We start from the raw sequence: 13,653 nt of genomic DNA, 5'->3' as shown, positions 1-13,653 counted from the left end.
TTTTAATGTGTAGAAAGTACAGCTTTTTCCAAAAGAAGCATTCAAGATTGAGACGAAAATAAAAATTGCCTCAATCTAAAAAGATTTCTCTTTCACTGATTAAAGACAGAAAAGATGAATGTAGTATCAAAACAGATACTTTACTTTGCTCCTAACCAAAATTTATTATTGTTATAGGAAAGCTGATATATCTATTTCAGGATAATGGACTTGCCTAGACACTATAACTATCTAAGACATTATTGCTACAAATCGTAGGAAGCAGTCATGGCCCTAGAATCATGATGTGTACTTTTGTAACATACTTCTGTTAATACAGTTTTTATTTACTATACAATTGATGTTTGTCTTGATTATTACTGGTCTGAAATGCCACAATAATTATTTAATGCCAGTAGAACATTTATAGGAAGAAATTTGTTATAAAGTATTTATCAAACACAAGTTGCTATTTTATCCATAATTAAGGAAGGTTGTTCATACTTTTCACAATGGCATTACATTGTAGTAGTATCATATGGGTTAGACCTCTATACCGCTATTTTTTAGCCAGTCTGAGAAATTGTCTTCAGATAGATGGACTGTCGCATAGCCTCTTTCCGGTAGTGTGACTAGACATTGTCGGATCAGGTGGTTTGTGTCCTGAAGGCCTTCCTTGCACTTTGGGCAGATTGGGGAGTCTGTTTGTCTTCACCTGTGTTTGTTTGCTACAGTCATGCAGTGTCTTGTTCTGCTCCAGTTTGTGGCTACCCACTGCTTCCTACTATTTGTAGCAAAACCTGGGAGGCACAAAGTTGGGTCTTCAATGATGAATCCTTTGGGAATATTGTTTCTCCATTCCTCCTTCCATGTCCCAACTGAGAATTTTTTTTTATTTTTGAGTTGTAGAAGGGCTTTCGGAACTTTAGTCTGTAGGTATCTGGGGCATCTTTAAAAATTTGTTGGATTGGTAAATTCCTGGTGTCCTCCTCAACGTTTTGAATCCATTTTGGAGTTTATTTATTACATTGTAATGTGAATGCAATAGATCTGATAATCAATATAAAATATTTATTTTTGATCAACAAAATTTAATAAATAATTATTTTGATGCGAGCATTTTGATACTAACTGAATTCTTTTTTTTTTTTTCTTAGTGTTGTATTCAGAGAAATTGTGATGTCATGATTATTGGATAGCAAAGAACAAGTAGTCAAACTCATTATATACAAATACAATTTATTCAGAGTAGAAACATGAAATTATTTACAGAACGATATTCAGCGTCAAGCGAAACCGCCATATTGTCCTCCGTCCCTCTTTCAAGCTCTCTAGTCTTTTCAAGGATTTATAAAGGGCGATAACTTTAACTTTCTTTATTTAAAGTTATTCTCCTTTTTATCGCTATAACATATCCCCTTTGAAATATGATGCTTGTAGGAGGTTTGATATGAATCTATTTGTAAAGTTGAAGTTGGTTTGCACATTTGTTGCGGCCTTTAAGTTGAACCCTTCTTCTCAGACTTGGTTTGTTTACTGCATGTTGCTTGAACGCTTTGAAATAATTCAAATGTGTTCAGTAAAATATTTAATGGAATGATTGTGTTATTTGATTGTCTCTTTGGAAGATATGAGGAGTGGTGAAGTTAGTTTTTCTTTTTTAATTATCACCATGTGTTTTTATTTTTTTGGGGGGGGGGAGATTTGGTATTTAATCTCATCTCATCTTCGTCGCCAAATTTTGTTGTGTTCAGAGAAATTGTGATGTCATGATCATTGGATAGCATAGAACAAGTAAACAAGCTCATTGTAATTTTAATGCAATTTATTCATGCAGAAACATTAAATTATTTACAAAACGATATTCAGCCTTGTCCTCCATCCTTCTCTCAAGCTCTCTAGTCTTTTCAAGGATCTATAAAGGGCGATAACTCTTACTTTATTTATTTAGAGTTATTCCTCCTTTTAGCGCTATAACAGTAAATGCTTCCCTCATGAGCACAGAGTTAAACACAATGTTGTATTTAATGTGTAGAAGACACAGCTTCCTCAAAAGAAGCATTCTGGATTGAAACGGAAATAAAAAAAACATGGCTCAATCTAAAAGGATTATTGTTATAATCTCATTATTTTAGTAACAACCTTAAAAACTGCATTGTGGACTTAAAATGCTATGTGGATATTCTGAACAGGTAATTCAATCTAATAAACATCTGTAACAGTGCGGATGCGCGTATGTAAAGTGACGTCACCAATGGGGGGGCTATAAAAAAGAGAAAGAGAGCAATCATGTGAGAGACGTGGATAATGTTCGTGATCGCATGCAAGGTGTGAAGGATGCTTGAAAAGATGATCATGAGGGAGATGAGATAACGTTCGAGATCTCATGAGAGATGTGGAGAACATTCTAGATCATGCGGGTGATGTCAGGGCTGTAACGACAAAGAAAATAGATGTTGCTGCTACAAAGAACAAGCGAGTTGGAGTTATTTCCTATTCTTTGTCTTGGTCTCCTTTGTGATTGAAACTGCACATAACGTGTGCTGGTCCGTAGACTACATTACACAACCTGTGGTGAAAGTTCATCACTGCAATCTCAGAAAAGATGCTAAGGTTCATGTGTGTGTCTTTGTCGAAAGCAGACTTGTAACATAAAATGACACAAACGAAAAAACCTTCCACATACAATTTTGTTGATGGACACATCTAGATTTAGTTTTTGTTAGTGATAGAAAGTTGTGACTGATTTTTATTGTTATAAGTAATGACTAGAAAATATTTTTATGTAAAAAAAAAAAAATATTATTTATTAGTGATGGGACGATTCCAGTATTTTTCGATTCCAATGCAATAACTAATTCTGTTTTAAATAGAATCACTGAAGTCGATTTTTAAATCTGTAAATATTTAGCTATGCAGTTGTGGGGGGTTTTTTTTGGGGGGGGGGGCTATTATTTTATAATCTCTACTTATATATAAAAGACATTTTGTCTTTGTGTGTGTGAATTTGTTCTCATGAATACCTCATACATCGGTAAATGGTGGTCTTCTAAAGATATATATTTGAACTGGTTTTCTTATCTTCATGATTTTTGGCGGTTTTTTCCTCCCACCTTTTGTCAAATGCCTTGCGTTACACTTAAGAACTGTTAAAGAATGTTGAACCAAATCCTTCATTAGAATCCTGTGTGCGCAGAGTTCACATTTCATTCGACAAGACAAATAAAATTTGTTCAATCAACTTGTTAAAATCATCTTACCGTCCCAGAACCTGAAGATAACCTGCACATATTTTAACTAACAGCCTCATTATTTTTTTAGTGTTTTTTTTTACTTTCAAACAAGACATAGTGCCACTTTGACATGGGGGGCTATTATTGGGGACCAATTTGACAGGGATACTATGTAGGGAGTTGAGCAGCGAGATATCATTTTACACTACACTTGAACTTCTGCATGTCAGTACAGACAGAAGCAGGGACTCAAGAGAAAATTCCAAAAAGGGAATAAACTATTAGAATAGAAGGTTTTCCAGCATCTAAGGATCTCTACAATGTAGGGATGGGATTTTGCAGCTTGTTGGGTTAGTCAGGTGCATTTAGATCGGGAGGGTACAAGTGCCTTGCGTTCATCGGAGCACATTCCATTAAAGTACTTGTAAAACAGACACATGGATGCAACATTTCAGTGATGGGACAGAGGTTGGAGTTTGGTTGATAGTGCAAGACCTATAAGTTGGAGACTCTTTTTGACCCTGTCTAAGATGAGAGACTAGTGGCAGATACACATTCATTCAGATGTGGCAGCAGTACTCCATGCATGGGTAAATGGTGGACTTGTAGAGGTATAGAATACTCTCAGCTGTGTGTCTTAATTTCGCCATGGAATTTCCACAAGCTCTGCTAGTAATGATGTAAAATAGCAATTTTATCTTAAATCTCTTTTTACTTATCTCTTTTATGTGCAGGAATAAAATAACAATTATGTAATTCCGAAGAATCGTAGAATTATTCTTACTTGTTAGAACATGCATTGAGTATTCCGTGAAGTTAAATCCACAGTTGAGGCAACAATTTAACAACTGTGGGGAGTCTGAAGTCGCTTCGTTGTTTTCATTACTCCCACATTCCCCTTGACCCAGATTACCGTGCCAGTGGCATTTACTCCAGCCAGGTTGAACCGGTTTCCTCCAAAGGAGAAAGGGGATATTAAATTTACAAGCATTCCCCAGTCTCACGTATATCCTGGTTATGGAAGATGATGACGTTAAGTTTTTGCAGTTCTTGCAGAGAAGTGTCGATATCCTCCTACATACAGCACCTGGTATCCCTAAAAGGCTATCCATCTGGTACTGATCAGGCTCAACATTGCTTAACTTTGGTGATCTAATGAGAACTGGTGTGTCAACATGGTTGTGTCGTGAACCAGAATGGTAGTACATGTCAGCCTCCGATCTATGGGTTATATAAAATCTCATCCATGCTTCTGTTTAGTCTTGAAAGACAAAGGATACCCCTTAGTAGCGCATATAATTGTGAGGCAAGGGTTGTGTAATCCCCAACCACACCTCTCCTGAATCGGCACTGTTTGAGTCCAGTGGCAAGGAGAAGACCAGGACAACTGGAAAAATGCCGAGATAAGCAGAGAGCACATACAGCACCTGAAAGTCCCAAATGGTCACCCATTTAATAGTGACCAGGTTCAACGTTGCTTAACTTCGGTGATCCAGCGGGAACCAGTGTGTTAACGTGATTATGCCGTACCCAATATACTACATCCAGTAGTGTACACATACATTTATGTCATGAATATCTAGTTGAAGCAAACACCATGAATGAGTTCTTTAAGTATTAACGCTCTGCATTCAACTCTAGGATATGTTCTTGACAATTAGTGTGCCAGTGGTTTTGCTCTCTTGAGCCGAAGTATGGTGCTATGCTATCTTAACAGGTCCACTCTCTCCCAGACTTTAGTATGTCGCTTTCAAAAGAGAGTTCCTACAAGGGAATTCTGATGAGGCTGCTCAGGTATTTTATGGGCCAAATTGCGCCTTCCCTTTTGTGTGGATTAGATACTAAAAACGTGAAGCAGTTGTACTAAAATGATTCGATTTGGCATCAAGTAAACCGAAAATGGGTTGACATGCCATTTTTTTTTTTTTACATAGGCATAACCACTTATCAAGGCCAGAGACCACTCGAGGATAATACATAAACGAAAACAAAGAAAACAGTTTGGAACAATTATCAGCATCTAATATGACGATAGAAATATCTGAATTGTAAAAAAAAAAAGGCATTTGTTTTTGAGAAGTGAAAAAAATTTAAATAAATAACTTTTCGTTTGAAAACAATAATTATAAACTCATTTTCACTACTTATGTTTCGATATTCTGGCACGTGATTTTAAATAGATTTATCACGTGATGTATATATTTGGGATCGTATCTACTTGATGGTGGTCGAACCGCTTGGGTTGGAATGAACGAATGTATAATATTTAGCCTCATATGACAATTCTTATCAATGTATAATGCTAAATCTGATATGACAATTCTCATCAATATATAATACTAAACTCTATAAAACAATTCTTACCAATGCTTAATCTCATATGATAATTCTTATCAACATTTATACTAAACTTCATAAAACAATCCTAATCAATGTATAATACTACACATAAAAGCAATAATATTCTTTGTTGAAAATCTTTGCAAATATGAAACAATACATGGCCACCCTAAAATGAATAATAGTCAAAATGTCGGTCTTACTAAAAATGTACGTCTACTTTATGTCCGTCTAATTGCTGCTGCCCCTGATGATTATGAAGCAACTTCTTTAAAGCCACTTCCGGTTTTGCCAGTGGAAATTATCGTGTGCTATTTGATATATATATATATATATATATATATATATATATATATATATATATATATATATATATATATATATATATATATATAATCTGAAAACAAAGAAAATAAATGCAACTCTTAAAGATTAATTCTCATGTATTTTTGAAGTGGATACAAAAACAACTTTCCTTATTAAACAATAATCAAGTACAAATACTGTCCACTTAAACTGAGATAAAAACTACTTTTTCTTTTAATTTCTTTTTCCAGTTCGAATGACGTGAATTTAGTGACGCGAGCCTCAGCCTCACTGCCATCTGACTCTTTGAGATGACGATATCGAGATGTTTCGAAATACAGATTTTCATTCTTTTTATGTTTTCTTCCTAATTTTCTCTATTCAAATGGTTTGTTTGTTTTGTTTTTTTGTTTTTTTTTTTGTTTTTTGTTTTTTTTGTTTGTTTTTTTTGTTTGTTTTTTTTCTTCTACTTTGTTCATTACATTACAGATCCTGGTGAAGAGCATTTTAAGACAAAAGTCCTTCAAGAATCCCTACAGGTCTTATTATCGGGGTGAACTAAAAAAAAGTGGTCGCTCACACTCAGCCCCAGAATCATTCCTTGGTCTCTTCAGAAGGTTTGTACCTACCCCCAAGGAATAGTCAGATATTAGTCACTTAGTATCAAGTAGTCAGCTCACTGTTAGTTCTGCTATGATGCATTAAAACAAACACTCACATCAAGTTTTACATAACTGGACGAAATATATCTGTATTTTCGGTGGATTTTATATGTTTTTTTGGTGGCTGAACATAAATGCATGAAATTGCCAATTGACTGAAAATGCAAATGATGTCGTTTACTGTTTATATATACATTTATATTACAATGAAAGATGAGGAATAAAAGTTGTATATAACTTTTATTATATCATCAGAACAATAAGGAAAAGTTAAGGAGAAAATTAAGAAAAAACAAACTTCATAGACCATGGCATTTCGAAGTTAAATGCTTTTCGTCAAAAGAGAAGAAGGATCAGAATTATACAAAATACAAGTATAGAAAAACTGGCTTAATGATATTTAGATATGGAATGAGAATGATAAAATGGTAAATAATAATAATAATAATAATAATAATAATAATAATAATTTTTTATATATATATATATATATATATATATATATATATATATATATATATATATATATATATATATATAAGAGCAAATAGTTAAGAAAACATGTTAAAAACACTTTGAAAAAGAGTTAAAAACATATTTAATCTGAAAAGGAAACACTTAATAAGTGGATAGTCCTTAATCCGCGGAGTTTTGAAGAAATATTTTCCTTCTCATTTTGGTAAATTTAATTGTAATTTTTAATTGATATATATATATATATATATATATATATATATATATATATATATATATATATATATATATAGTGAATAAATGACAAAAACTATATTACAAAATTCATGATGTTGACCATCTTATAATTTTTTTCCTTTAATTCAGTTGACATTTACAATTCTTGACAGTATCTGTTTCGTAGCACAAAATCAATCACTTAATTATTATATCAATCAGTGAATCTATTATGCCCTTAACTCATCAGAAAATGCAAAATGGCGTAATGGAAACATATTAAAGGTATTTGCAGCTTCTCTTCCAATTTTCGGGTTTTAATCATGTCAAATCACACTTTATTTCCTTTTGACAGATTGATTGTCACTATTTCTTCTGATGAGTTACGGGCATAAAGGATTCACTGATATATATATATATATATATGTATATATATATATATATATATATATATATATATATATATATATATATATATATATATATATATATAATTAGGTGATAGATTTTGGGCTACAAAACAGATACTGTCAAGAATTGTAAATGTCAACTGAATTAAAGTAATAAATTATAAGATGGTCAACATCATGAATTTTGAAATATAGTTTTTTGTCATTTATTCACTATATTGAGCTTCTTAAATAAGAATGTGTACATATTATAAAAAATATATTTCTACAGAAATATATATGTACATATATATATATATATATATATATATATATATATATATATATATATATATATATAGTATTTTATACATTTATAACACTTATGATGTCTAAGATTATATACAGGGTGGTCGCTAGAAAAGCAGGAAACTTTAGGTTATAACTTTTATTGTTTACTGCATCTGTATCATTCACGTCTTCCATTTTTATACTCACATTATGGACGATGGCAGCAGAGAACGATTTTCAGACTTCCAAAGGCATATTCTTTTCAAAATTGAAAATCCAACTTGAGGGACTGACAAAACGTCTAGTTGTGATATTGATTTTTTTTTTTAATGATTACGAAACATCATGATCGTAATAATGTTGTTGCAACTTTGAAACAAGAAGGTCCTGAAGCAGCTGTTACTCACAAAAAAAAGGAATTCCCAGTTTGTGCAAAAATAAATTACCGTTTCACTAATTTCCCGCTTTTCTAACAACCACCATATAGTTAGATTAATCTAACTGATGTCTACTATTACACATTTATAGGAATTATGATACTACGATTATACATTTGTAAAACTTATGACATCAATTTTTATAGGATTTATATGTGCTGTTATATATTTATAGGACATGATACTACTATTATGCATTTGTAAGACTTATGATATCTTCTGTTATAAATTCATAGAATTTATGATATGTACCATTATGCATTTATAGGACCTGTGATAAACATTTTTACCATGATTAGTATTATACATTTATAAAAGTTATAACACCTATCGTACAATGTAGACTAGTCATAATTAATGATGAAGAAAATTATAATGTTTTGTATAAATGATATTATTATTATTTGTTTTTACTAGCAGAATAATAAAATTAATAAATTTTATGAACACTATGGCAACATTTTTTTAATATTTACCTTAAGAAAAGATTTTCACAGATTCTCATCAGAGTAGAATTTATCCAATCAAATCTGAATAAAAAAAAAACTATTTAATTGATGATTGGACTTATTCTCTTTTGATGATGGTCCATGAAGAAAAAAAATCTCTGAATATTAATGCTAAAATATTATTGTTGTTCGATATTCTTTTTGTTTTGTTTTTGTTTTTTTGTTTTTGCTTTAATTTTGTACTTTTTTTAAACACTTATTTGAAACAATTTAAATTCATTTCGAATGAGTGTGCCAATTTCCAAATCTTTGTATTCCACCAAAACTAAAAAACTTAACCTCAAGAAAATGAGGTGTGAAACGTCTGGTTATGTAAAATTTGACTAGAAAAATTGTTTTATAAATGTACTTAGTACAGCTTGTGCAAGGCTGGTAAATATATGTGAATAAAAAAAAAATCTTTTAAAGGATAGAAATATCTGTTGTATTGAAATAACGAGACAAAGTGCAGAACCATATATTGAAATGTTTCATTCTACACTGACAATGTCATCAGAAAAATACGGTGATTCTAAAAACTATTTTAAATTTATTTTTAGCACCATGATTGTGGTAGCAGTTGAAAGGAACAAGTTTAGAATGGCACTGTATATAATATCATTAGGAGAAAACATCTTGCTAAAATTTTTTTTTTTTTTTTAGAAATATAATTTAAAAATATACTTGAGCAGCAGATGGTACGAGGTAACATGATTCGTGGTTGCTTCTATATTGAACGAACGAAAATCGAAATATTGAATTTCAAGTAAAACAAATGGTACTTACGTAATTGTCATGTCGCAAATAATAACATATCTAGAAATTACAGAAAACGATGAGATAGAAAAATAATTATTAATTTTCGCTAAGTTTTATATGGGTAATATAATTTGTCCGCCATTTTGAATTACGTTCATTGCGTGATGTAAGCAACAGAACTTAATTTTCTCCCCTGTCGACCGATTTCTTTTTTAGTAAGTGTAATATAGTGGTTTCGCTTCCTTTTCCCAAATTTCTTTTTTCATTAATAATTATTTTTCTACCTTATTGTTTTTCATAATCTTTGGATATGTTACTATTTGCACTATGACAATTACGTGGCTACCATTTCTTTTACTCGAAATCCAATATTTCAATTCGTTCATTCAATATAAAAACACTGATTCGTCGTACATACATCATAAACAGGAATTTAAATGTGCCTTTTCATCCTAGCACCAATTCGTGATATCCTCAAGATCCAGCAAAAATATACTAGAGACACTTTTGACTAAATAAAAGAAAAACAACAAACTCGCACAAACATTTAGATGGTATATAAATGTACGCACTGTCTTTTTGTGTGGTCTGTTGCATTTTATAATTTTTTGCCACTAAATTTGATTTTATTTTAAATTTTTATCTTTTATAAAATCCAAAACCGATAATATTAATTTCTTTTAAAATATCTCTGTTTATATTTATTTTTTTTTTAAGAATACGCTGTTTCAATTTGATAAAATTAATTTAATTGAATCTTTTTACAGAGATTTTATTGAAATAAAAATGTACCAAAATTTCTAAGAATTACAAATAATCATTTCCATTTAAGAAATTTTCAAGGTGATTAAAAATTTTTGAAAGGCGATAAAAAGTATTTACAAAGATAATTAAAAAGTATTTTTAAAGTAATTAAGAAGTATTTTTGAAGGTAATTAAAAATTTACTTACAAAAGTAATTAAAAAGTATTTACAAAAGTAATTTAAAAAATATTTACAAAGGTAACTAAGAGTATTTTTAATGAATTAAAAAGTATTTTGAAAAGCAATTAAAAAAAGTATTTTAAAGGTAATTAAAAAGTATTTTTAAAGGTAAATAAAAAGTATCTTTAAAGATAAATAAAAAGTATCTTTAAAGATTAATAAAAAGTATCTTTAGAAGTAATTAAAAAGTATTTTAAGAGGTAATTAAAAAGTATTTTAAGAGGTAATTAAAAAGTATTTTTAGAGGTAATTAAAAAGTATTTTACAGGTAATTAAAAAGTATTTTAGAGGTAATTAAAAAGTACTTTAGGAGGTAATTGAAGAAAAAAAAACAAACATACAATCCGTTGACACTTACATTAGAAATATATTTATCGATCCCCAATTCACAAATTTGTACTTTTATTGTCTTTTATTTCATAAATTCGAACCATTATTTACGATAAAGAAATGTATTTTTGCAATAAAAATTAGTATATATACAATTATTGAATTTCTCCAAATGGTAGTAAAATTATAGAAACAAAATGAAGAACAAATTCACTTTTATGTTTATTATTTTGCAAATTACTGTTGCAAGTATTCCTTTTTGCAACAAATAAAAATAAATAGTTATTACTTTGTAAGAAGTAAATATAAAAAATATTTGGATTTTTAATATAATTTTAATTCAATTCTAAAATATACATGATTTTATATTTGGGAAGGTGTACGTTTTCTGTGCTTTCATATACAGCGTCAAGCTAAATCTGTTCTTTAAACCTGTTATTATTTAGGTGTTAAAAATATGTTTATTCATATTATTTGGATTCTTCGGACTACTGTTCTTATCGTAAGTGTCATTTTCATAAAATTTCGTTCAATGTAACCGCCGACCTTCTTCAGGTGTATCTTGTTCAACTCGGGGGATCTTTCTGTCAAACTTAGCAATTTGCACGGAATTTCGAATGAAACACTTTATTGAATCCACGGGGGTAGCATGTTCTCGTCCCGACTGGGTAGAATTCCTAAGTAATTTGCAATTGTATTTTTAGGATTTTAGGATTTCTCCGAAGTCATGGCTGACAGAATGCGAGCATACTACCCACCCCCATGGATTAAATAAAGATTCCCGAGTTTGATAGAAATATTTCCAGAGTTCATCAAGATACACCTGAAGAAGGTCGCAGGTTACATCAACCGAAACGTTGTGAAAATAGCACTCAAGATGAGAACAGTAGTTCAAAGAATACAAATAATATGAATAATCTATCCTCATCTGAAAAATTTCAGAAACGTAAAAATAAGTTTGTTCCATCATTTTTATATAAAATTGAAACAAACTTATATTAGACTTTGTAAAAAAAAAATTTTTTAAATAATAGCAGCTATTGAAATATAATTTGGTAGCCACATGAATCTAAGTTTTAAATTTTTAGCTTTTTATCCTGATCTTATTGATGCTGAATATAAGGCAAAAAACTTTTGTTGTTGTTTTGTATGGAAATTACTACCAAAATATACTTATTTCTCTAATGATATTCGTCTAGAATGAAATAATTAAAAATATAGTTTTCCATGTTGTCCTCGTTATTTCATCCACACGCACATACCATTAATTTTCACTTTTAGAACTGTTTTCCCTGAAAAGTGATTTCACTGTTCGACCCTGTGGCCTCCACTTCCTTGCAAATCTTGCTGGGTGTGCATTAAAAAAAAATCTTGGTTATTTCCCTTGCATATGAATCCTACCCTGATATTTCTGCTGTTGCTGCTAGTGATGTATTATTGTATACAAAGGTCTCCTCCTCGTCATGAATGGCTTGTAGAACATAAACAAAAACTGCAACCTTGTTTTTTTTTTTTATTTTTTTTTTTTTAGCATTATTTTCTATCCTATATGCTATTTGACCCATGAAATAAAAAGGGAGATAATTGAGTATCAACATTAAATTATCCTACATATCACTTGATCAAAGAGTTCAAGAAGGGAGATAATTGACTATCACCATTAGATTAGAACAATGTTATTTTGTAGACTAAAACATAAATTTTTATTTCTTTGGACGATTCATAAAAATATTAATATTAATGCTTGAATAACTGTTCCTTTTTCCTTTCCTCATTCCTTTCTCTCTCTCTTTATAAATATAATATATATATATATATTAGAAGAGAGAGAAAGATAAAACCATTGAGCTTCATAACCTATTTCTTGTATATATATATATATATATATCTGATGAGCCATTCCAAAAGTAATGTCTCCTATTTTTTATTTTGCCTCAATGGATCAGAAAGGTTCGCAAATTGAATTGTTATGTGATTGAACTTATGCATTCATGATCTGAAAGTTTAATCTCTCTTTTGCAGATATTGGCAGTGTGAGACTCTATGAAAGCAACTCCTGCAGTGGTGGTGACTATGTAGAAAAGTAAATTCTGGAATACAAAATGGTGACATATTTTAATGATACCATTCCTGTCTTTGTAGCTCTTCAATTATTTGAGCTAAAAACAAAAATAGGAGGCTTTACTTTTCGAACGACCCTCGGATATATATATATATATATATATATATATATATATATATATATATATATATATATATATATATATATAAAATAAAAGTAAAAAAATAAAAAATAAAATATATATATATATTACATATATATTACATACATAAAAGTTCATAGAATAATATATTAATTTTTTACATGCATTCATATATTTTTTTATTTTACAAAGGAATCACGATTTATCAAGGCCCAGAGGCTACTCGAGGATAAGGGTTAATGAGTGTACAGTAGTCGATGGGACAATATTGTAGTAACTGTTAGTAGTGGAAATTAGATTACTTAAGGGGATGGTTCATCAAGAACTTGTTCTGACTGGACTTGAAGACAACCATATTGCAGTCAGCTGAAAAGCAGGGAAGCAGAAGAGAGTTCCACCGGCATGCAGTTCTAAGAAAGAAGCTTTGTTTGTGAAATCTACATTTAGGTTTAGGCACAGATAAAGAGTGGGAGAAATTATTGATAGTGGTTTCAACTAGACAAGTGTTTTTCACAAAGTTTTGTAAGAGGGGAACATAGATTGGAGCTCAGACGAGCACTT

The 13,653-nt window shown here is 30.4% G+C and overlaps 1 protein-coding gene across 6 annotated transcripts in view; it reads left to right on the top strand.

Moving 5' to 3' along the window:
* Positions 1 to 13,653, top strand: part of LOC145277521 (calcium/calmodulin-dependent protein kinase kinase 1-like) — a 659,720-nt gene that overhangs the window by 619,102 nt on the left and 26,965 nt on the right. For 3 of the 6 annotated variants that reach the window (XM_080128980.1, XM_080128962.1, XM_080128971.1), the window contains exon 15: positions 6,348 to 6,475. The exons of the other annotated variants lie outside the window; for them this stretch is intronic. In XM_080128980.1, the coding sequence (XP_079985106.1) occupies positions 6,348 to 6,475 (128 nt within the window). The remainder of the gene's footprint in view (positions 1 to 6,347; positions 6,476 to 13,653) is intronic. 6 annotated transcript variants of the gene reach the window in all.

The sequence above is a fragment of the Euprymna scolopes genome, chromosome 1 (assembly GCF_053919585.1).
Source record: "Euprymna scolopes isolate OS-2025 chromosome 1, ASM5391958v1, whole genome shotgun sequence".
NCBI classification, from domain to species: Eukaryota; Metazoa; Mollusca; class Cephalopoda; order Sepiida; family Sepiolidae; genus Euprymna; species Euprymna scolopes.
The sequence above is the reverse complement of the archived record's forward strand: the minus strand, read 5'-3'. Positions and strand labels throughout refer to the sequence as shown.